This window comes from Chanodichthys erythropterus, chromosome 5, assembly GCF_024489055.1.
Source record: "Chanodichthys erythropterus isolate Z2021 chromosome 5, ASM2448905v1, whole genome shotgun sequence".
Lineage (NCBI taxonomy): Eukaryota > Metazoa > Chordata > Actinopteri > Cypriniformes > Xenocyprididae > Chanodichthys > Chanodichthys erythropterus.
Window position 1 is genome coordinate 34199223 of NC_090225.1, and position 25236 is coordinate 34224458.

The 25236-nt window shown below is 40.1% G+C and overlaps 2 protein-coding genes across 3 annotated transcripts in view; both read left to right on the plus strand.

Annotated features, from left to right (window-relative positions):
• fam135a (family with sequence similarity 135 member A) overlaps window positions 1-4592 on the plus strand; it is a 30236-nt gene extending 25644 nt beyond the window's left edge. The window contains exons 16-22 of the mRNA XM_067386964.1: window positions 874-1034; window positions 1128-1219; window positions 1457-1554; window positions 2077-2228; window positions 2333-2443; window positions 2526-2639; window positions 3425-4592. Of these exons, the coding sequence (XP_067243065.1) occupies window positions 874-1034; window positions 1128-1219; window positions 1457-1554; window positions 2077-2228; window positions 2333-2443; window positions 2526-2639; window positions 3425-3630 (934 nt within the window). The 3' untranslated portion in view covers window positions 3631-4592. The remainder of the gene's footprint in view (window positions 1-873; window positions 1035-1127; window positions 1220-1456; window positions 1555-2076; window positions 2229-2332; window positions 2444-2525; window positions 2640-3424) is intronic.
• Window positions 4593-14905: 10313 nt separating this feature from the next.
• zgc:172136 (uncharacterized protein LOC566376 homolog) overlaps window positions 14906-25236 on the plus strand; it is a 28503-nt gene continuing 18172 nt past the window's right edge. For both annotated transcript variants that reach the window (XM_067385516.1, XM_067385517.1), the window contains exon 1: window positions 14906-14987. The gene's annotated coding sequence lies outside the window, so the exon portion shown is untranslated. The remainder of the gene's footprint in view (window positions 14988-25236) is intronic.

Consider the following 25236-nt stretch of genomic DNA (forward strand, 5'->3'; position numbering starts at 1 on the left):
TCTCTCTCTTATTATTTTATTTTTTTTGCATGATTCATCTGTGTTCAAAAATGTGTGATCTTTTTGTTTTGTTTTGTAAATAAATCTCAATTTTAGAATAACTTTGCTATTTCAATATATTTTAAAATATTATTTTATTTCTGTGATGGCTGAATTTCTAGTTTTTAGTGCCACATGATGCTTCAGAAATCATTTTAATATGCTAATTTGGTGGTCAAGAAACATTTCTTATTAATGTTTTTGTGGAAGCATACATTTTTTTCAGGATTCTTTAATGAATAGAAAGTTAAGATAAAAGATTTTTTTTTATAGAAACCCTTTTGTAACATGAATATTTTTACAACCTTTTGATTCATTCAACACATCCTTGCTGAATAAATTTATTATATATATTTTTTTAAATGACCCCAAATAATATCCCGTTTAGAAAAAGATCATTGTCTTCATAATCTTTCATCAAAATTCAGTGACTTTCTCTGCTTCTGTAACTTACTTTTCAACAGATGTCACAGTAGGTCTGTTATATTAATGTTAACCAGTAGCCATATAGCTATTTTTTACAATGTTTTAGGCTAATCTTCTAGATAACCTCTTGTAACTGCATTTTAAAATCTTTGCAGTAATTAAACATGCTGCAGTAATTTAATGCAAATTAATATAATAAATTACAACATTAATGGCAAATTTGAAAAATCAGCTGCTGTTGGAATTGATTGTTTCACATCAAGTTTAAAGTTTGATTGTGGTACTGCAAGATATGTTTTGGCAGTACATTAAAAGAAGCAGAATTAAAAGCAAGGAGTTCATGTTTCTTATGCATAATACATAAAAACTGTGGATTGCATGAGTTAATACCTGTGTATGAATCTTTAGGTTTGTCCAAGCAAAAGAGGAGTTGAAGCAACTAAAGTTGCCAGGGTTCCTGTACAGTGAGGTGGCAGATCTGGCATCCACTGTGCCATATTTCAGCATGGATGAGGATGAAAACTGTGATGAGGGCATACACCTCATAGTGTGTGTACACGGCTTGGATGGTAAGCAGTCACATTACTCTGTTCCTTTAAATTGAAAAAAGTCCTAATTAACAGATAAACATTTTTTTCTTTTAATAAAAACCCTTTCTTTAGGTAACAGCGCAGATCTGCGTCTAGTGAAGACTTATCTGGAGCTCGGCTTACCTGGTGCTCGTATAGATTTCCTAATGTCAGAGCGCAATCAGGTAAACCGTCCCATAAACAAGCACTGGGTTTGATGGGCAGTTTAGAGAATAAATAGCATAAATATTTTATTAATATTTAAGTCACACTTTAAGTAAAAAGTATATGTAAAAGCACTGGACATGCTTTTAAACAAGAAAAACTTCAGTTGACTTGGAAAAGAAATTTAAATAAAAAATATAATATATATATATATATATATATATATATATAATTTTTTTTTTTTTTTTTTTTTCAAGAATGACACATTTGCAGATTTTGAGTCAATGACTGACAGACTTTTGGATGAAATAGTGCAGTACATACAGATCTACAACCTCACAGTTTCCAAGATAAGGTAAGATCTTTTCCTCAATCTCAAATATATGAGGAAGTAAAACACAGATATTTTTAGAGATCTACAAACATGATTTACATTCAAGATTTGTTTTTTTCCTTTCCCTAGTTTCTAAAAACATTTTTTTTCAATGACTTTGTCATGTGTATTTCCATTTAATAATTTTAAATATTAATATTTCAAAACGCTAGACTGAAAAAAAAATCACCACAAGGCCACTTTTTAAAGACCTCAATTTTTGACCCTGGCCGTGTCCCAAAAGATTCCCTCAGCCCTTTTGGTCCTCTTCCAAGACCATGTGGTCTGAATCAATGTGCATCATGGGTACATTCTGGCCTCATGGGGGGTGCACTTGAGCACAATTTTGCGCATGACAAATAAGACCCTGGGGTCTTGTGGGTTTTACAGATATAGAGTTCAATCCAAGTGTGCCATTTTGCACATTAATTTGACCCTGTTGATTGCTTAGACATCTAAACGCATCTAGCCTTATGATGATAGAATCACTGTTGTCTTTCTCAGTTTTGTGGGTCACTCTCTGGGAAATCTGATTGTGCGCTCCGTGCTGACGCGGCCCAGGTTTAAGTGTTATCTTAGCAGACTCCACACGTTTCTGTCTCTTTCTGGACCTCATCTTGGCACGCTGTACAACAGCTCGGCCCTCGTCAATACCGGTAACTCATGGTCATAAAACTCAGCAGATTTTTGAAGACAGTAATTTATGAGCCATTCATTGTTAAACTGCATTTACGAACCTCTCTCATTTTTCCTCTGTCAGGGTTGTGGTTTATGCAGAAGTGGAAGAAATCTGGCTCTCTGCTGCAGCTGACCTGTCGTGACCACTCGGACCCACGCCAGACTTTCCTCTATAAGCTAAGCAAGAAAGCAGGTGAGTGTGATGTCATTCTGGTTTCACAAAGTCAATGTTAGTTTGAGTTTCTTCATATCCCATCCCTCAAACTCTTCTTCAGGTCTTCAGTTCTTCAAGAACGTGGTGCTGGTGGGGTCCCTTCAGGACCGTTACGTCCCCTATCATTCTGCCCGAATCGAGATGTGCAAAACAGCCTTAAAGGATAAACAGACTGGTAAGAATTAAAGAAATAGTTTATCCAAAAAAAAATTCCATAATTTATTGACCCTCATGTCATTCCAAACCAGTATGACTTTTATTTATTTTAAAGAAATGAATACTTTTATTCAGCAAGGACGCATTAAATTGGTCAAAAGTGACAGTAAAGACTTTTATTTATAATGTTACTTTTTTTATTTTATCCTTGAATATGCATGCATTTTATTTGACATATAGCAAAATTGTGTACATTTTGTGCTAAATTTGAATAAAAAGTTGATAGCAAGAATAATGTTTTCAAAAGATTTCCATTTCAAATGAATGCCGTTCTTTTGAACTTCATCAAAGAATTCTAAAATGTATCATGGTTTCTGCAAAAATATTAAGTTTTCAATTTTGATGACAAATGTTTTTGGGCTCAAAATCAGCATATTAAAATCATTTCTTAAGGATCATGTGACTGAAGACTGCAGTAATGATGCCTAAAATTTACCTTTGCCATCACAGGAATAAATTACATTTTAAATAGAAGTTATTTTAAATTTTGTAATAATATTTCACTATATTTTTACTGTATTTTTACTGTATCAAATAAATGCAGGCTTGGTGAGCATAGATTTATTTAAAAAACATTTTAAAAAAACTTACAGACCTCAAATTTTTGAACGATTATGCATTTTTGTCTGTAACAAAAAATCTTAGCGACAATGTCTAAATGTATAGAATTATTTTACTGCTTCCAACAACATATTTCTCTCCTTTTTACTGGCTCTTTCTTTCTCCATCTATTTGTGTGATCAGGTCCAGTGTATGCAGAGATGATCGAGAACCTTCTGCTCCCCGTGCTTCAGAACAAAGACTGTAACCTGGTGCGTTACGATGTCATCCATGCGCTGCCCAACACCGCCAACTCCTTGATTGGCCGGGCAGCCCACATCGCCGTCCTGGACTCTGAGATTTTCCTGGAAAAGTTCTTCCTGGTGGCAGGGCTCAAGTTTTTTCAGTAGCCTTGCTAGATCAGAAGCGAATACCTCACTGCAAACGGACGTTTTTCTGTTTTGTTTTGTTTTTTTTTCCTCACGGTTTTAAGTATGCTCTTGGAGGTAAAGCAAAATATATCAGTGTTATTTTTGTTTCTATTTAGTCTGTTGTGAATGTGGAATTTATCGTTTTTATTTTTCTACTGCCATTTTTTTAATAATTTGAATGTTTTATTCATTATTAGGAAAATCAAACCTCCTTGTGGTATTTTTTCAGTGTTATTTATGTACAACGTTAATTTTTACCATTTTCGTTTAACAATTCATTCTATTAAACTATCTTTTGCTGAACTGGAAATGTAGCTGCTAAAAAAGAATGAACTATTTATTTGGGGTGGAGATCCAAGTCATCTTCATGGTGAAAGCACGTTCACTTGAACATTCTGGCATCTAGGGTTGGCTTGTATCCGAACTGCATAAAACATGTTTTCTATTAAGAAATTGCCATTTGACTACACATTTTTTACAAACCTTTTTTTTATTACAATGTCAAAGGCTTCCTGAACCTGGACGAACGTGATTGTAGCTGAAATGAAGCACCCTTGGACCACGTGTTGGTTTTATACGATGTCTCTGGTGCCCATTGCATTCTCATGCACAATCTCTCAACCCAGCCTGGTGTTGGGTGGAGGAAACACACGCTTAGCATGCTAGCATTTTCTTTTTATTACAGGGGATACAGGTAACTAACTATCAGTGGGCCAGGTGTGTGGGATATAACGGTTAGCCAGTTTAAAACAGCACAAATCCTAGTAATCAGATCACATAGTTTTGGGAAAGTATTTATGTTCGGTTTCCTATGGAGGAGTTTGATGATTGTGTGCAAAAATGCTATAAAAAAAACATTGAATTTATCCTGTTTTTGTTAAAATAGTTTTGTAACATGGACTCCACATTTCATTAAATGTATTCGCAATAAATGTTTTTTGTCCTCTTTGAACAGAAGCTTTGTTTTTATGGAATCAAGTCTATTACTGTATTTAAAGGAAGAGTTCCAAACCTGTGGAAGCCCATTTCCATAATAGTAGGTATAACCTCATATCTCACAAATATGACTTTATTTCTCCCAATTAATCCCACCTCCAAGACCTCTAAGTAACTGTATGGTCGGACGACGCCATAGAGAGACTCAAAGGTTGCTTACTCTGCAAAGATTGGAATGTTTTTAATGATCCGGACATTGATACAACTACTGAGACAATAACGGATTATATTAATTTTTGTGTGGACAATGTACTTCCTAAAAAGAATGTTATTATATATCCAAACAACAAACCCTATATAACTAAAGAAATTAAGAATTGTATTAACAGGAAAAGGATTGCGTTTAAAAAACATGATCTTGCTGGGCTGAAAATAATACAAAAGGAGCTTAATCATCAGTTAAAAGAAGCAAGGGGACGACAGAAAGACCTTATTGAGCATCAGTTTTCCACTTCAAATTCGAAAAAAATGTGGAACACAATGAAAGCTGTTACTAATATGGAATCAAATAGACCATTTATTAGTACGAGTGATGATTTACAGAAAGCTAATGAACTTGCAGTTTCAAACTCATGATTCTTCTGATAAATGCAGATCTGTTATTGGTTCTCTGACGGATGTTACGGGTAGCAGACTACAGGTAGATAGTTCTAAGGTGCAACTGCTATTTCATCAGCTATGCACAAGGAAATCTAAGGGACCTGATGGGATCTCTGCCCAGCTTTTGAAAACCTGTGCTGCAGAACTTACTCCAGTGAGGTGTACACTCTTTCAGCGTTCATTGGACTCACTGCGCTTTGGAAAAAAGCTGTGATCATTCCTATTCCGAAAAAGCAACACACGTCTGAGAATAATGATTTTAGACCTGTAGCATTGACATCCATTGTAATGAAATGTTTTGAGAAGTACATTGTGTCCATATTGAAAAGTGAAGTAATATCTAAATTAGATCCGTGGCAGTTTGCATACAGACAGGGCAGGAGTACGGATGATGCAGTAGGAAGTATCACCCATTTAGTATCTAAACATCTGGACCACCCAAAGGCATACGCACGCCTACTTTTTATTGATTTTAGTTCAGCTTTTAATACTTTGCAACCCTATTTATTATTGGAGAAATTAAAAGAGATGGATGTAAATCCTTTTATTATTAAATGGTATTTTTCTTTTCTATCGAATAGAACACAACAGGTTAAAGTTGAGAAGATTTCTGATCCTCAGGATATTAGTATAGGAGCCCCACAGGGGTGTGTCAGCTCCCCAGTTCTCTTCACACTGTACACAAACAGTTGTGTGAGGAATAACAGTAATAACTATATTGTGAAATTTAGTGACGATACTGCGAGCTTGTTATAAAAAGATCAAGACATTTCATCTTACTGCTCTGAGATTAACCAGTTTATAGAGTTGTGTGATGCCAGCTACTTGATTGTAAATGTGAAGAAAACTGTAGAGATGATATTTGACCCAAAGTCATTCGGAAACCATAGCCCTATATATATCCATGATGTTCCTGTCACACAAGTGTCCTCATATAAATATCTTGGTGTTTATATTGATTGTTCTCTAACATGGCAGATTCATATAGATACTTTTTTGTCAATGCAGTGGTTGTATTCGTGAGCCTGAAACAAATTTCCCATTGGGACAATAAAGTATACCTAACCTAACCTAATAGACGATCCCAGACGAGGAATAAGGGTCTTATCTAGAGAAACCATCACTCATTTTCTAAAAAAAAACAAAACGTACTCGGTTACTAACGTAACCTCGGTTCCCTGAGATACGGAACGAGTACTGCGTATGGGGAAAGGTCTCCTTTTTCCCCGTTACTGAAGCCTTTTTCAATAACGCAGTGTAACTGCATCGTCATTGGTTCACTCATAGACAAGTTGTTGAACCAATGACGGCGCGGCATAGCTGCGCGACCTATGGCGACAGAGCACGTGAATATTCCCGCCGAAATGGGCGGGGTTTAGGGCTATATAAGCGGGCGTTTCGCCATAGGATTTCAGGTCATTCGACTGAAGTGACGACACTGAAGCCGCAGCCTCGTGGCACGGCAAGTAACACAGTACTCGTTCCGTATCTCAGGGAACCGAGGTTACGTTAGTAACCGAGTACGTTCCCTTTCGATACTTCACTCGTACTGCGTATGGGGAACGAATTCAACCACGCCGTGCCACGGCAGGGAACGACTGGACTTGTCTTGGGCACCGTGAGGGAACCAGAGGACAAGTGAGAAGGCCGGAGCCGTCGAACCCTCGTTACACTACAAAAAGGGAGTTAACTCCCAGAGTGGCATGAAGCGGATCTCGATAGAGGCCGCTGGATCATACCGAGAGGACCCGAGCTTGTAAGGTCGGAACGTCCAAATGATAAAATCTGACAAAAGTAGACGGCGAGGACCAGCCGGCCGCCTCACAGATGTCCTTAATCGAAACTCCACTAGACCAGGCCCAAGAGGAAGCCATTCCTCTAGTAGAGTGAGCTCTAACTCCTATGGGGCAGTCGAGGCCCACAGAGGTGTAACAAAGAGCAATAGCGTCGACTATCCAACGCGAAAGATGTTGCTTTGAGACCGAAGACCCCTTGGTGCGGCCACCAAAGCAGATAAAGAGCTGATCAGATTGCCGAAAAGGCTGTGATCGATCAACGTAGGTCCTTAATGCCCTGACAGGGCAGAGTAGTTCCAACTCTCGCTCGTCCGACGAGGGAGGAAGCGCTGAGAGGGAAATAACCTGTGCTCTGAATGGAGTCGAGAGCACCTTAGGGACGTAGCCATGCCTAGGTTTCAAAACGACTTTGGAGTCGTTGGGCCCGAACTCAAGGCATGCAGGGCTCACGGAGAGGGCCTGCAAGTCACCAACTCGCTTAACTGATGCTAATGCAAGTAGCAGAACGGTTTTGAGCGTCAGGGGCCTGAGGTCAGCTGAACGCAGTGGCTCAAAGGGAGGCCCTTTAAGAGCTCTGAGGACCAAAGAGAGGTCCCAAGTGGGAACAGTGAGAGGACGAGGAGGATTTAATCGCCTAGAACCTCTCAAGAAACGCACCACGAGGTTGTTTCGTCCCACTGACTGGCCAGCGATAGGAGTGTGAAACGCTGCAATGGCTGCTACGTAAACTTTGAGCGTTGAAGGGGTGTGACCCAGATTCAAACGCTCCTGGAGAAAAGACAGTATCGGGGATACGTCACACTCCACTGGGTCTATGTTGCGTGTAGAACACCAGTCAACAAAGACCGACCATTTCTGGGCGTAGAGGCGTCTTGTGGACGGAGCTCTTGCCTGAGAAATGGTATTCAGCATGTCCCCGGGGAGGTTGGCAGGCTCCCGTTGAGGGACCAGAGGTGCAGAGCCCAGAGTTCTGGCTGGGGATGCCAAATCGTCCTGTTCGCCTGAGAGAGGAGGTCCCGTCTCAGGGGGATCGGCCACGGAGCTTTTGTGGAAAGCCTGAACAGCTCTGAGGACCAAACTTGGCTCCTCCAGAGCGGGGCCACCAGGAGGACTCTGTGCTTGTCTTCCCTGATTGGTCTGATGACCTGTGGGATCAGAGAGATCGGGGGAAAAGTGTAAAGGAGGGTGATGGGCCAGACATGGGCCAGTGCATCTTCCTCCTTCGAGAAATAAATTGGGCAGTGAGAGTTGCCTTCTGAAGCTAAGAGGTCTACCTCTGCCTTCCCAAAGAACTCCCAGATCATGAGAACCGTCTGGGGGTGGAGCATCCACTCGTCTGAGGGGACATTGCTCCGAGATAGCATGTCTGCTCCCAAGTTTGTTCTCCCGGGTATGTGAGTCGCCCTGAGCGACTGAAACCTCGGTGATGCCCATTCCAGAAGACGCTTCGCCAGAGCGCATAAGCGGCTGGACGAAAGACCGCCCTGGTGATTTATGTATGACACCACTGTCATGCTGTCCGACTGGACTAAGATGTGGCGCCCTGTCAGGTGTGCCTGGAATGCATGAAGGGCCCGAATCACTGCCAACATCTCGAGGCAGTTGATGTGCAAAGAGCGCCCCAACCTGTGTTGGACGCATCCGTTGAGAGCACCGTCCTTCTGGACACCGCCTGTAGGGGTACTCCTTGGCTGAACCATACAGGGTTCATCAAAGGTTTCAGAGCTGCCAAACAGGCCTGATTGACCCTGAGACGCAGGCGGCCGTGCCGCCAGGTGTGAGGAGGGACCTGGAACTTCAACCAGTACTGCAGAGGCCGCATCCGAAGAAGGCCGAGCTGCAGAACCGGGGAGGCGGAAGCCATCAGCCCTAGCATCCTCTGGAAAAACTTGGAAGGACTGTATATTGGTAAGCCACACCCTCGAACGCGAATCTCAAGAATCGCCTGTGATGGGGGGCTATCTGGATGTGAAAGTATGCATCTTTCAGGTCCAGCGAGCAGAAACAGTCCCCGGGGCAAACCTGCGCGAGGATCTGCTTCAGCGTTAGCATCTTGAACTTCCGTCTCATGAGGGAGAGGTTCAAGAGCCTGAGATCTAAGATGGGTCTGAGACCGCCATCTTTTTTGGGAACTAGAAAATAACGGCTGTAGAACCCCGAATTGCTCTCTGAGGGGGAGACTATTTCTATAGCTCCTTTCCTCAGAAGAGACATGACTTCGGCTCGGAGGACATGAACGTCGTCCGTGTTGACTGAAGTCTGAAGCACCCCGCTGAAGCGCGGGGGCCTTTGGGCGAACTGAAGCGAGTAGCCTCGACTTATGGTTCCCAGAACCCAGCTTGACACTCCGGGGATGGCCCGCCAGGCCTCGGCCCGCGTGACAAGGGGCTGAATGGTATCGGGTGACGGGCCGCCAATCGGGGGCCCGTGCACCGGAGAGAGTGGAAGAGGAAATTCGCTCTTTCTTAGAGAAGGTAGAATATTCATAGTGTTCGCCATAAGAATAGCGTTTTGCATGGACGCAGCACTGGGCCCAGTTAGCACAACACTGAACATATCTCCTACACCCGGAGCTGAACGAGGCGGAGGGGGGGTGGAACGAAAGAGCTTTTGGGGTGGTCCGGCTGTGGCGAGACTTTGCCCCATCCTCTTCCTTCCTGAAATATCAGGAGGGCTTAGGAGGCGTCGGGTCCAGCGTAATCTTAGGCCGGGGTCCCTGACATTGCCTCGGGAAGGAGGAGCGCTTACAATGGCGCTGCTCCTTGAGTGGTGCTGCCTGAGAGGTAGAGGGGGCAGGTTTGTTCTGCTGAGCCGGCGCAGACTTGGGGCAACTGGAAGCAGACGTGGAGCTAGAGCGTTTAGGCAGGAAGTGTCGCATAGCCTGAGACGACTCTTGTGCTGCAGTAAAACGCTCTGTAAAGCCCTCTACTGCTGGCCCGAAGAGACCAGAAGGAGAGACCGGGGCATCCAAAAAGGCCGTCTTGTCCATCTCCTTAATCTCGGTCAGGTTGAGCCACAAATGGCGCTCAAGCACGACCAGGCTGGCCATGGATCGTCCAATAGCCTGAGCTGTGGCTTTTGTGGCACGCAGGGCTAAGTCAGTGGCGCTGCGGAGGTCACGGAAGGCAGGTGCATCGACGCCAGACTCATCCAGAGAACGGAGGAGCTTCGCTTGAAACACCTGGAGAATAGCCATGGCGTGCAGCGCTGAGGCAGCTTGGCCCGCGGACGTATATGCTCTGCCAGCCAGGGCAGAAGTGGTCCCGCAGGGCTTGGATGGAAGGGCCCTCTTAGTGTTCCAACCCACAGCCGTGGGGGCACAGAGGTGAGCCGCCACCGCTTCGTCCAGGGGCGGTAGATGCTTGTAACCCTTCTCTTCAGAGCCATCCACAGAGGTGAGAGCTGAATAATTCGTAGTACATAGGCGGGCAGAATACGGGGCGCGCCACGACTTCCTCAGCTCATTGTGAACCTCTGGGAAAAACGGCACGGCGCGTTGACGAGGGGCCTGGCGGGAACCCGGCAGGAACCACTCATCGAGCCTGCTCCGTGATGGCTCCTCTGGCGGAGCCCATTCGAGGTCCAAAACCTCTACTGCTTTTGAAAGGATGCGGAAGAACTCGGCATCCATACCCGGCTTGCAGTCAATGGGCTCCAGCGAGGGAGGGCGGGCGGGGTCAGAATCACCGGCCCAACCTTCGGATTCAGAGGCCGCGGGAGACATGACGTCATCAAGCGGCTCGTCCCCAGAACCGCCAAAAGAGATGAGGTCGCTCGCATTTGCCGAGGGACGCAGCTCAGGGCGGGAGAACAGGACGGAGGACTGCTCTCTCGGGGGAGAGGGTGAGGCACGCGGGGAAGCCGGCGTGACGTCATCCAACTCCGTGCGCTGGGCCACTCTGCCCCACCGTCTCTTCCTAGCCAGCTCGCGGGAGGAAGATGACGGGAGGGCGCGAGCAGCGAGATCGCCTTCACTGAAGAAGACGATCCGCGAGCGCAGAGAGGCGAGACGCATGTTCTCACAGTGAGAACACGAGGTCCCGGTGAGCGCGGCCTCTGCATGGGGTCTGCCCAGGCAGCTGACGCACTCACCGTGACCGTCGTCGTCATGCAGAGGGGCTCTGCATGTGCCACACGAGTGGCACGGCATTTGTAACAACGCCGCCGCCGTGAAAACGGCGTTTGAGGGGCTCTTTTAGAGCGGCGAGGGCCGCTAGAGCAGTGAAAACCGCTGTTGGAAAGCTCTTTTAGAGCGGCAATAAACCGCGGGGAAATCGCTCTTTTAGGCGCGCCGGATGGCGACAGGAGACGGGCTGGCAGGCGGCCGGAAGCGGGAAGCGGGCAGCTCGAGACGGCGCTCGAGGCGGCAGTCGACGAGGGCGCCGGCGCTTCTTCCTCAGCGAGCTCAGCAGTCCGCTGCAGGAGCCTCTTTGACGGCGGCGAGAGCTTCTTTCCAGGCGAGCTTCTTCCAGGCGGCGAAGGCTTCAGCCGGAGATCAGCGAGGAGCGAAACGCCCGCTTATATAGCCCTAAACCCCGCCCATTTCGGCGGGAATATTCGCGCGCTCTGTCGCCATAGGTCGCGCAGCTATGCCGCGCCGTCATTGGTTCAACAACTTGTCTATGAGTGAACCAATGACGATGCAGTTACACTGCGTTATTGAAAAAGGCTTCAGTAACGGGGAAAAAGGAGACCTTTCCCCATACGCAGTACGAGTGAAGTATCGAAAGAGAACTATAAGTTTCAACAGTAAATGCTCATCTTGAACTAGCCCTCTTCTTCTTCTTCTCTATTAGAAATCCGGCAGTTTAGGCACTGCTAAGTGTATTACTGCCCTCCACAGGTCAAAGTTTGAACTAATTGTTCTATACTTGCACTAGCATATTGTATATGACAATTATTTCAAACTTTGACCTGTGGAGGGCAGTAATACACTTAGCAGCGTCTACACTAATGGAATTCAAATAGAGAAGAGAGCTAGTTCAAGATGAGCATTTATGGTTAAAACTTATGGTTAAAGGTCAACAGCAAAAATGAGCGATGGTTTCTCTAGAGAAGACCCTTATTTCTCATCTGGGATCGCTGAAAACTGTAATTTTGACCTTCAACCGTTTGGGCTCCATTGAAGTCCACTATATGGAGAAAAATCCTGGAATGTTTTCATCAAAAACCTTAATTTCTTTTCGACTGAAGAAAGAAAGACATCTTGGATGATATGGGGGTGAGTAAATCATCAGGAAATTTTAATTAGAAAGTGAACTAATCCTTTAAGGCAAAACAGGATTGATATATTGACTCATTTAATTTTTGTTAATTTTGAAAAGAAAAAAAAAAAGTCATACAGTAGCATTTTATGAGGAATGGACAGTAATCTTGGTTGTATACTGATCGTCACACTAGTAGACATCATGTGTTAATGCCTTATTTTGAACATGAATACAAGATTTCAGAGGGGTGGATAGTGAATATGGCTTCAGAAGACGTTAATAGGCCTATAGCAAACCACTTTTTTGTTACTTTTATTGCGTTTTTGTCTTTTATTTTTGGAAATGAATGAACTGTCCTTGTATGGAAAAGAGTTGCATGTAGTCAGTGGAATATTTTGTTCTCTAGATGGCAGTGTTGACTTGATCTCAGAATTGGAGAACAACGTGACACAATTTAGGCTATCTTGTACTCGGCAGTTACTTTAATAGTAGCTAGCTACTAAGACACTATTAGCCTATAGGTTTTAATCATATTTTAAATTCTTTTTCTTCTTCTTTTTTTTTTTTTATATATCCATTTTCATTTCAATTTCATTTAGTAAGTTTCAGTTAAACTGAATGAAAATGATAAATGTTGCTTTAGCTGAAATAAAATAAATATTTTATTTTATTTCAGATAATGTTTATTTTATTTCAAGTAATGAAAATGTTTTACTATAGCCCTGATTCTTTTTAAATATAATGTACAGCTTGATAGCTGTCAGAAACAACATAATTAGGGATACTTCAAATATTTTAGTCTGACACATTTTTTTTTTTTTTTTTTTTATCTTGCAACGAATGATCCTGTGTAATAGAAATGTTTTCTTTCCTCTATTTAGCTCCTATGTTTTTGCTGCATGTGGCCTCTTGAAACCAGCTGATCTTTGGAATGCGGGGGTCACCATGGAAACCTTAAAGACCTGAATGAAAGCAGCCTGTTGAGCAGCACCACCCCCAGTTCTCTGGACTCCCTCTCCAAGTGCCGGATGGTGCTGCGGGATGATGTCATGTGGTCTAGAAACAGAGGGCACAGCGGGAGATGACCTGGGCAGAGAGAAAGTCAGAGATCGAAGGTCATGTGAATATGATCACAGCAGGGGTCAGCGGCTCAAGACGGCAGACAGCTATTTTCCTGGAGACTCTTAAAGAGGCTGAAATTGTCAAGACAGCGGACAGCTTTTTTCCACAATGGACGCAGAGAATAATCCCTAACGGCCTGTCACGACCCCTAACAGACCCTTAATTACCCCACACACAAACACATACAGCACAGCTCACATTAAACTCCTATTTTCTTGCCAAAATATCAGTCACTGTAATTTAAATTGCTTGATTTGACTATGTTTGATTCATTATTCTGCAGTATGATCAGATGTTTGGGTGGGAAGGCGGTGGTCTCCGCTGCCCAGTAATCTCAGACATCTTAATGCTGATCTTGATTAGTAATCTGCTTGTTATGGATTTAATCTGCTTGTTATGGATTTAATCTGACTCAGCCAGGTCCAGAGATTTGAATGTTATTGCCCAAAGAAGAGGAAACCCTACAGAAGTCAAGAAAAAAAAAAAGGAAAACAACCAAGATGTGAGGAATTTTGCATTTGCACACGTAGGTTATGTTGGCACACCTCTGGTTAATTCATGATCTGCACCCCCTCACAATATTTCACTATAAATAACCATAATTTCCACCAAAATAATGTATTTACTACAGATATTGTTACTGTTGTAAAATCATAATGAATTAATATGGGGTCTCCAAGCAATGTAGAGTTTCGGAATCTTGCTTGTTTGTTTTTGTTTGTTTGACATTAGATTGTTTCAGGAACATGTATTTTTTTTTTTTTTTATGATTATGGTAAAAGGTTTCATGATCTTTGTTATTATTTAATTATTTTTATGACTGTGTTAAAAAGGATTCAAGGCCCATGTCAGGTTTTAAATTATTATAATCATATAAATAAATGTTTTTCCTTAAGTTTTATTTTTATAAAGTTTTAATGATCCTTAATCAGTTTTTCATGTAATTGTTTGCTTGTTTGTTTGACAATGGTGACTAAATAACACGTTACCGCATTTTTATTTACTGAATAAAAACAATAAGTTTATCATTTTTTGTTTTTTTCGGTGGAAACTATTGCTTCCATGGTGATTTTTTGTAGTTCTGCAACATGCGTTTTAAAAGGGTCTCCGTGCATAACCAATAAACAAGCTCGTAGTAAAAACCAAGAGTATGCGTTTTACACTTTAATGCATTCTTCCGTCAGAGCAACAAAATGCAATGTGTACCGTGATACATTCCCACATTAGACACACACAGCCTGTTGTTGTGTATCAATTTAAAGGATGGTCATACATATTCATGAATGGACGCCCCCCTTCTGTTATGTAGTTTATCGCCACAAAGCAGAGTTTTACAGTTTTCCCTCTCTATTACATTTTTACCGTGCATTGATTGTTGTCCTGAGGTCTAAGAATGTTCTAATATGAACACCGTACAGTAGTGATGTGTTAGTTGTTCGCGCGGTGTAATGAAACCTCCCCCCTCGCAGTAGTAATTTGGTTCAGTCCGATCTACTGCTCCGATTCTCTCATCAGTCAGTCAGTCAGTCAGTGCGCGCGCGTCTGTGTTTATGTGAGTTCCACTATAACAGCATCAGCCATCAAAACAAAAATACACTTGGGATTTTAATAAGAGGTAAGTGTTTCCCCCTCCTCTTCTAATGGCGTTTGTTTGTATTTGAAAGTCTAATAGACTAGTAAGAATATTTATATGGACTCCTGTAATTCATTTGTTTTTATACGTTTTTTTTTTCCCCTTCTGCAATATTTCGATAGCTAGTCCTAATTTTCTGGTCGTTTTTGCATGTATTACGTTTTTCCCCCTTGATACAGTCATTAAAGTTGATTTCACCTAATTTATTGCCAAATATTCCATTATTGATTTATTTAAAATTATATTAATAGTTTTTTTCCTCTTTACAAGTTGTTTTAAACTGAGTTATTATCAAGTATTCCATCATAAGCTTAATTTTCTGATCATTTTTGGCATACATTGAGCATTTTTCTCTATAAGTCATTAAAGTTGAACTTTATATAGAGGCCACACCACTCACTGTTGTTTGTAATATAAAACTAGTGCAGAACATTTGGTAAGATTTTTTTTAGATATATCAGTCTCAATTCTGTTATTCTAAATCTGGAAGTTAGGCAGATTTGTGTTTCTATGAGTGATATTAAAACTTGTTGTCTACAGTTACTTTCCCACCCAACAAGTTGCACAGCATGTTCTTTCATATAGATAGTGAAATTGTGGTGTATGGTGTACTCTAATATAGAAATTGAGCTGGTTTTAATGCACAAGACTACAAAATATGGTTCATAGACAGGGAAAAAAATATAGTTGTATATCATTAAACAATTGAATTGAACTTTTTTTTGTTGTGTGAACGGTACAGAAAGGAAGGCGGTTGGAATTTAATTACGGATATAACAGACTCACCCTCTGACAGGTCTAAACACGAATGCACATTCAACGGGCAGAGAGGTATGATGGTATATGACAAGATGATGAGTGAGTTTTTTTTTTTTTTTTTAGAGCCACAGGTGGGTGGAAAACCGGCTTTTGACTTGTCCTTAGATCTTAGTAGTTGGTAAAGCCTTGTGATTGGCATTGAGGAATAACTCAAGGTTTCTTCCTGTAGGAATCTTATTTCACTTGAAGTGTCTGTTGTATTGCTTGAATACACCATCACTGGTCTCCATTTTTCCCTTACCAAACGAGCTCATCATGTAGTGTAACCTGTTACCCCGAGGCTTATCTGAATCTATTTTCACTGGAATTGTTCTGTAATTGAAACACACAGTGTCTGTATGTCTTCAGAGGTGTAGAGACTTGGCAGGGGAAGGAAAACTCCTTAAGCACATAGCCGCAGTCTGTTGTGTTTTGAACAGCGTGGTTGTGCTGAAGATTTATTCTTGCTTTGAGGCTCAAGTGATCCTCCTTTATCAGTCCTTACAGAGTAAGTGACTTTTTCAGTCTGAAGAATGCATGCTTGAAGACTGATTTACAGCTGTTGTTCTCAGAGAGACGTGCGTGCTTGAAAGTTTGGTGATTTAGAGTGACAATATTCAAATAAACCAATTAAGCATTTAACTCTATATAAACAAAATGAATCAAATCAAATTTAGAGAAAATTCTGTCAGCATTTATTCACCCTAATATTTTTCATAATTTATTCACACTATTGTTCCAAAACTGTTGGAGTTTTGAGTTTTTTCCCCATATATGTTTAAACACAAAAGAAGAAATTATAAAGAATTGTTTTCTATGCTCTTTTTCTGCAATTGCTATGAATGCAAACCAAAGCTTTCAACTTTCAAAAACAATGCAAAAGTATCGTAAATGAAGCCCATATGACTTGTTTGCTTTATTGCAAGTCTTATAAACAGATGCTATTCACAGTTAGTTATTCACCAAATTTCTTGATGTTAGTTCATGGAAGAAGTAGGAATCATGCAATGAATCTTTTGAATTGATTTGATCTGGTTCACAAAACCAGTCTGAATGATTCATTCACAAATTGCCTGATGTGGTTCTTGATTTCAGCTCATTGATCCAGTCATTTGATCAAAGTGGTTAACAGACTTAAAGGTGCCCTAGAATCAAAAATTGAATTCACCTTGGTATAGTTAAATAAGAGTTCAGTACATGGAAAAGACATACATTGAGTTTCAAACTCACATTGCTTCCTCCTTCGTATGTAAATCTCATTTGTTTGAAAGACCTCCGAAAAACAGGCAAAAATCAACATAACACCGACTGTTACATAACAGTCGGGATCATTAATATGTATGACCCCAATATCTGCATATGCCAGCTCATGTTCAAGGAATTACACAAGGGCAGCCAGTATTAACATCTGGATGTGCACAGCTGAATCATCAGACTAGATAAGCAAGCAAGAACAATAGCGAAAAATGGCAGATGGAGCAATAATAACTGACATGATCCATGATAACATGATATTTTAGTGATATTTGTAGGGAGCACGCGAGCGGCAGGGAGCGCGCGATTTAAAGGGGCTGCAGCCTGAATCGGTGCATAGTTAATGATGCCCCAAAATAGACTGTTAAAAAAATGTATTAAAAAAAATCTATGGGGTATTTTGAGCTGAAACGTCACAGACACATTCAGGGGACACCTTAGACTTATATTACATCTTGTAAAAACTGGTTCTAGGGCACCTTTAAATTTCATTCTTCACTTGTTAATTACAGACATGTGGGTTGGATCTGAACCTTGCAGGTAGGTAGATCTCCAGGAACAGGTTTGGGCACCCCTGCTTTAGTTGATATAATACTTTATGGATCTTCTGCATCCTTTTTTGAGGCTTAAAACTGAAGCTTGTAATTGAATTGAACAGTGACAAGCAGTGTCTTCATAATTGTGTTGCAGGGACGAAAGGCATATTGTAAAAAATAACCTATTAAATTTACAGTAAAAATCTGGCAACTGTGGTTGCCAGAAATTTACTGTAAAAATAGTGACAATGGATCTCATTCACTAAGAATGCGTCCGCATGAATTTCTGTGTGAAATCTGCATACAAAGGTTTTCACAAACACATCATAATTCATTATTAACTTTCATTCTAAAATGTATTCTTAATTACAAAAAATGTAAGAACCACTCGTATGCAAAAATTACATACCCTTGGTGGCTGTATAAACATGTTAAGATGGAATTTTAAATACATATATAGATATTACATAGGCTACATTTCATCAAATATAGGCTTATCAGTAAAAGAGTAAGAAACGGTGCATTATAGCTTAAGCTGTGAGGTAGCTCTGCATGAAGACGCAGATACGTGTATGTACAGCTGGCTAATCAGAGGTCTGTATAAAATGTGTTAATTGCATTTGAACTTGTTTTGAGGATGCCACTCTTGGCTTTGCTCGGGGATCTTCCTGCACGTGCTCTCTTTAGAGAGCGTCATGTTTGCTGAGAGTGACGAAAGGAAAGTTTGTGCTGAATGTCCTTATATGGACATGGTTTGTGCATGTTTTATGTAAATTACTTACCTTGGGCACGTGGTTGCTCATTTAGAATAATCCAAATTCATCTGCATTAGAACGAGGTTAAGAACAAATTCATGTGCGTATATAAATATGAATAGTGTACGCTATTTTATTGAATGAGACCCATTGTGTACAGTTTTACAGGATGCCTGTATATTTTACAACTTATAACAGTATATTTCATTAAAGGATTAGTTCACTTTCAAATAAAATTACCCCAAGCTTTACTCACCCTCAAGCCCCATCTTAGGTGTGACTTTTTTCTGACAAACACAATCGTAGAAATATTAATAAATATCCTGACGCATCCGAGCTTTATAATGGCAGTAACTGTTAACAAATGAGTATGAGCTGAAGAAAGTGTCTCCATTCACATCCATCCATCATAAACATATTCCACATGGCTCCGGAGAGTTAATAAAGGCCTTCTGAAGCAAAGCGATGCATTTGTGTAAAAAAAAAAAAAAAAAAAAAAAAAAATCCATATTTAACAAGTTATGAAGTAAAATACTTCCATATTCAAATTACGGAAAAAAACGAACTGTCGTCGCGTCAGTTCCGTAAGTTGAATAGGGAAGGTGTAGGACGTACAGCGTAAGCTTTTTGAAGAATACAGAAGGCGGAAGCTAGATATTTTACTTTTATTTACTGGTGAGTAAAGCTTGGGGTAATTTTTATTTGAAAGTGAACTAATCCTTTAAGTAATATGGTTATAGGTGATATGGTTATAATATTGGCCAGCTCCTGTGTATCATCAAACGCATACATTGTGGTGCTCACGTGAACAGCGTCGGCCAAAAATGAGCTGGCGTTCTGACGTACAACCCGGAAGCGCTGCACTGTGTTTACAATGTGAACCACGTAGAAGACTGACAGGAAAGAGAAGAAAATGTTGAGTAAAGGTGTTTTTTGTTTTGTTTTTTGTTTTTTCACAGAAAAACTATTCTTGTTGCTTCATAACATTAACGTTGAATTACTGCACATGGACTATTTTAACGATGTCTTTACTACCTTTCTGGCCCTTGAAAGTGGTTATGACGGTGCTGTTTATAGGGGGGTCAGAAAGCTGTCTGATTTCATCAAAAATATCTTAATTTGTGTTCAGAAGATGAATGAAGGTCTTACGGGTTTGGAACAACATGTGAGTGAGTAATTAATGACAGAAATTTTATTTTTGGGTGAACTAACCCTTTAAACTTATTTCTGTTATTTTTGTTTAGTTTAAGGTTTTGTCATTAAGCTTTATTTCAATAAACTTTTTTTTTTTAATTTAACAATAATGTCCCTGGTTTTGAACAACATGAAGGTAAATAAATGATGACAGAATTTTCAGATTTTTCAGTTTCAGTTTTGGAACTGTTCCTTTAAAGGCACAATATGTAATTTCCACTGCTAGAGGTGGCCTATTCAAAACAAAGGCATAGCTTGTTGATGCCGAGATTGAGCGTGGAATCATGGGAGATGTCGTCTTTACCTCACAACCAGAGGAAAATAATTTATCAGAACTCGGGCAGAAGTCATGTTCAAGGATTATAAACATTGCTGTCGGCAGCGATGGCCTCATGGGCAGCGCGCCGACATGTAGCGCCAATGTGCTTCGGGCGAGTCCCGAGTTCAAGTCCCGGCTCGTGGTCCTTCCCTGATCCCGTCCTCTCTCTCTCTCTCTCTCTCTCTCTCTCTCTCTCTCTCTCTCTCTCTCTCCCACTTCACTTCCTGTCTAGTAACTGTCCTATCATAATAAAGGCTAAAACGCCCAAAAAAAACCCCAAAAAACATTGCTGTAGTATGAAGCAGCGCAGGGCCGAGTGCTGTGGGAGCTGAACAAGGCCGCTGGAGTGGCTGCTGTGAGATGAGTGTGAAACACAGCTCAAGAGCAGTAGAGCTTTTAATATGCCACAGTTGCTGCTTCCACTTCTTCCGGTCAAGCACATGTGGGATAAAGCAGCACATTTTATCATATTAGATACATTTGAGTGTGTTCAAAATGATGTTCTGACATTGCTCTGAGCGTTCGCTTGGCAGCTGTTTAGAGACACTTGTTGCACACTGCAGTAAGCTAGATTGATATTAGAATCTCATACTAATATAATCAAGAAAACGATATTCAAACAATAAGACGTGTTGAGCTACATAACAATGATTAGTTGTCTGTCTATAAATGTATCCAAACAGTTCCTCTCTTATCTAATAAAACATAATATATTAAAGCGACTTTGGTGTTTCCATGGTTTCTACAAAATAAAACTGGAAATCGAGAGTAACATTGATAGGCGACACATGGACATGGTTTGTATCCTGGATAAAATTGCTTATTTCTCTGGATGTAAACATTCTTGGAAACATTTGGGATCCAGAAACTACATATTGTGCCTTTTAAGAGGTCTTGCATTTGCCCACACAGATCTAGACTGCTCCAGAGTAGAGGTCTCGAGACAGGTCAGATTTAATCTGATTAAGTGATTTAAAGATAAATCACCATAAATCCCATCCAGCAGAGAATTGTACCAACTGAAACTTTGGCAGGAGACGTGTTTGCTGGAAAACCCTCTCAAATTAGGGGCATTTTGACAATGTCTCGTCCTGATGTAAATCTGTTAGGGCTCAATAATAAGTATGACCAGATGGCTAAAAGATTGTTTCAAGGCCAGTGCTTACAGCTTGATATGCTTGGGTTTTATACCATTCAGACTTTTACATTTAGTTTTGTGATTTTAAAATTCCACCACAGTTAACTTAATCTGTTCAGTAAGAACATCAGTAATGTTTTGCACCATATGCCATCCAGCAAAAGTATAAATTTATAACTTTCATAGTTACTTTAAGGTTAAATAATATCTAGCAGTTACTGCAAATTAAAAATTCAGAAGTAAAACATAAAAACAATTAACTTAAATTAATTTACTCCCACAAATGAATTGTGTGTGTAATTTATATATACATATACTTTTCTGTAAATAACAAATTGTCAATTATGTTGGTCAATTTTGAACTAACACAAGGGAGAGATAATGCTTCTGTTAATTGATCAAAATAATCGCAAAAGGACCAAACATTGTCCAAAGTATTGGCCTGGACGATATATTATAGTCCAGTCTATATAAATTGTTTTTGTCTATTATATTTAACTTTATTACACCTTTGAAATGACATCATAAGAGGTGTGTAGTTTATTCGTTCAATGTTTGTTTCTGGTGTTCGTTCCCAGTAAGCCAAAAGTAATAACAGTTTTTCTTCTGTGGAACACAAAAGGAGATTTAAGGCAGAACAACGGCCTCTGTCATCATTCACAGAGAAAAAATCCAATAAAAGAAAAGGTAACTGTCATTAACACTCTGCCTAACTTCCTTTAGTGTTCCACAGAAGAAAAAGTCAAACAGGTTTGGAACGACATTAAGGTGAGGAAATGGGTAAACTATCCATTTAACAACTCTCAGTTTTCAACTGTGCTTCCATTATCTTTTACTTTCTGTAACACCCCCCTCCCCCACCCCTTAATGTCATGTATAAAATGAGACCAAATCCATGAATCAAATTAAAGATATCAAGACTAGCAGCTGAATTCCCCTGAGGCTGTAGCGGTTAACAGTAGCCTAGTTTGTGTCTTGCTTCACAGGTGTGACTGTCATGCTCTGAATCCCCTGAAGGTAACATATGCCCCTGTAAACCCAGTGTGAGAGAGAAACAGCATAATCGCCAATGGCTAATGACTAATGAATATAGAGAGATTTATACAGTTGGGATATATAGTATAAAAATGCTATATATAGGACATATATAATATTTGAACTTAAACGTGTGAAAATCTTAAGAGAAGTAATCACAAAAATGGCTTCTGACACAAAGCATTTAGCATAATTTGTTTGCAGATGCCACTTGGTTAGATATGTCATCTATTGCAACTGCATTCATACAGTTTAAGTTTGACTTAAAGGCACAATATGTACATTTTCGCCGCTAGAGGTCTCTTATTCAAAACAAAGGTGTAGCTTGATAACGTCTTCGAGGAATAATGGGAGGTGTTGTCTTCACGTCTACAGTCGGTGGAAAAAAAATGGGACGGGACTCAGGAAGAAATAATGTTCATGAATGAGATTAACATTACTGCAGTATGAAGCAGAGCATGGCAGAGTGCAATCAGAAACGAGGCAGCTGGAGCGATTGCTAATGAGACGAGTGCGACATACGTTTCGAGAGCAGCAGAACTTATTATGCTGCAGTTGCTGCTTCTGCTTCTTCTGGTCAAGCATATGTGGAGTAACGCAGTGCTGCTCATCATATTAGATATATTTGTGTGTTGAAAATTGTTATAGTGCTACTCTGCATTCATTCGCCGGCTACTATGAGATACTTAATGCACACTGCAGTAAGCTAGATAGATTTTAGGCATGGTAAAACATGGTACTCGCAGTAAATCAAGAAAATCAGATTTAAATAATAAGACTTAGTGTGTTGAGCTTTATAACATGATTCATTTTCTGTCTTGATGACATAAATGTATCCATCCAATCAGTTGCTCACCTTTCTAATAAATCATATAATATATTAAAGCGTCTTTGGTGTTTTCATGGTTTCTACAAAATAAAACCATAAATCGACGGTAACGCGAGTGTTATGGCATTAATAGGTGACGCATAGACACGATCTGTGTCCTGGGTAAATTGCTTATTTCTCTGGATTTAAACATTCTTGGAAACATTTGGGATAATTTAAGTACACAAGTCAACAAAACATATAACATTGTTGTAGTGGTTTTTGGATATTTTAATCAAAAAATCTTACACATTGTGCCTTTAAATGTCCAAATATATTTTTGGGGGTCATAGTACTAGGGTTGTAACGATATACCTGTATGGCGATATATCACGGTATGAACACGTACGATTATCATATCGTGTACATTTGCTTATTTTCGGTATTGTAAAAAAAATTATAATAAGACACAGAATTTCACTTGCGCATAGACAACAACTTTCCACTTCACTACACTCTAAACTTGCTCCACACCCACACATACAGCAGACAATGTCAGAGACAGAAGTTGCTACCTCTAATCTCTATGCCCCGTTGAAAAATAAGTTACAATTTGCATTATGGGAATACTTTAGACATAGAAAAACAAACGCGGGGCTGTCCTCGAGTGTAGATATCCAAAAACAATGCGGGCGCAAAGTAGGCCTACCTGCAAAAGGAGGAAACGCATCGAACATGTTCACCTAATTATATTCGAGAACACCATCCGTGTAGATGCAGGTATGTTCCGTTTATAACTTAGGTGGTCGTATGATGTGATGGAGAGGGAATCCCGGAATCCAGTCATGAAAATGGAATGTACAGTATAACGCAGCAATATCAGGTAAAAACGCGCGATTTGTTGGACTGATGAATAAAACGTACTATAAATCAAATGGCCTAGGCGGGCTCTGTGAATATTAAAGCGCAAAAAGACGGCTGTATAAATATATCTGTTTGTTTTGCGTGTCTGCCTGTGTGGATGAGCTGCGCTGTTTCCTGTACTACATACTTAAGTATGCGCAACGCTCTTATTGTTTTTCAGTGTTTGAAGTCTCGTTATCCGAGGACATGGACACAAACATATCCAAGGTTGCTCTGAGATAGCGCTTAATGAGCATTTCATCATTTTATTTGAGAAAAACCATTGTCAAATACACTGAAACTCAAAGCTCTTCACTACATCCCGTCAAAATAAAAGACCGCTTTTTAACCCGAAGTTTTTAACTCGAAACTGAAATTTATTATAATTCTTAAATAGAATGTAACGTTACTTCTCAAAATAATAATAAAAAAGTTAATTTCATTTACATCATTTTTGATAATATTTGTATTAAAAAATAAAAGCCAGAAGAATGAAGTCAAAGCAGAATTTCTGAATTATAATTATTAAAAAGATCTTCTAATCCTTATTAATGTATTAAATGTATTTGATTGTTTTTGATTATTGAAATCTGAATAAAGAAAACAAACATTTTAATTTATTGGTCATTTTAATTGATGGTATAAATAATAATTGATTGTTTAATACCATATACCGTAATACCGTGAAACCGTGATATTTACTCAGACGATACCGTTGAAATCTCATACCGTTACAACCCTACATAGTACAGTATTGTAGAATGGGAGCAAATTGACAAATGTTTTTGCAGGGTTAGTTTTGTATCAGCAGCACAATGTTGAGGTTTTTCAGTTCAGTGAAAACTCAGAGCAGGTGGAATTTGCCAAATAATGTGAGGAATGCAGCTGCGGCCTGTAATGTTTTCACAGGTGAGCTTATCTCACTATAGCAGGAAAAGTGAAGGTCCACAACATGATAACTTCACCCAATAATATTCACTACAGGATCTGTGAGACTCATTGTTTACAAGTTTAGTGTTAATTTCATTATTACATAATTGCATGTTTATATAATCTGACTTGACTGGGCAGATTGTGCAATGTAATGAGCTTTTATTGCATGGCTTAAGTGGGGGTCAAGTTTGCATGAAATATGAGAGCAGGACAAAACCTCATATTCCACCACAGACGTCATCAACACTTCTGGACAGTCTAGACATTTTAATTACCCCAGTGTTTCTTTTTTTTTTTTTTTTTTTTTTTTTTTTTTTTTTGTCTTGAAATATGAGAAAAGAACATTAGCAGATATTTCATCATAGAGCTAATCATTCTTCAGTTATTATATTGTTCATTTTGTTTGTTAGTATTGCTATGGACATGAATAATATCTCAAATCACAGAGTTTGTTGAGGAGAGGTGTGCTATTGCATTTCAAAGCAATGAACCATAATTTTCACCTGACAGATGATAAAATGGGCATAAAATCCCACAGACTTACATTGCCATATCTAT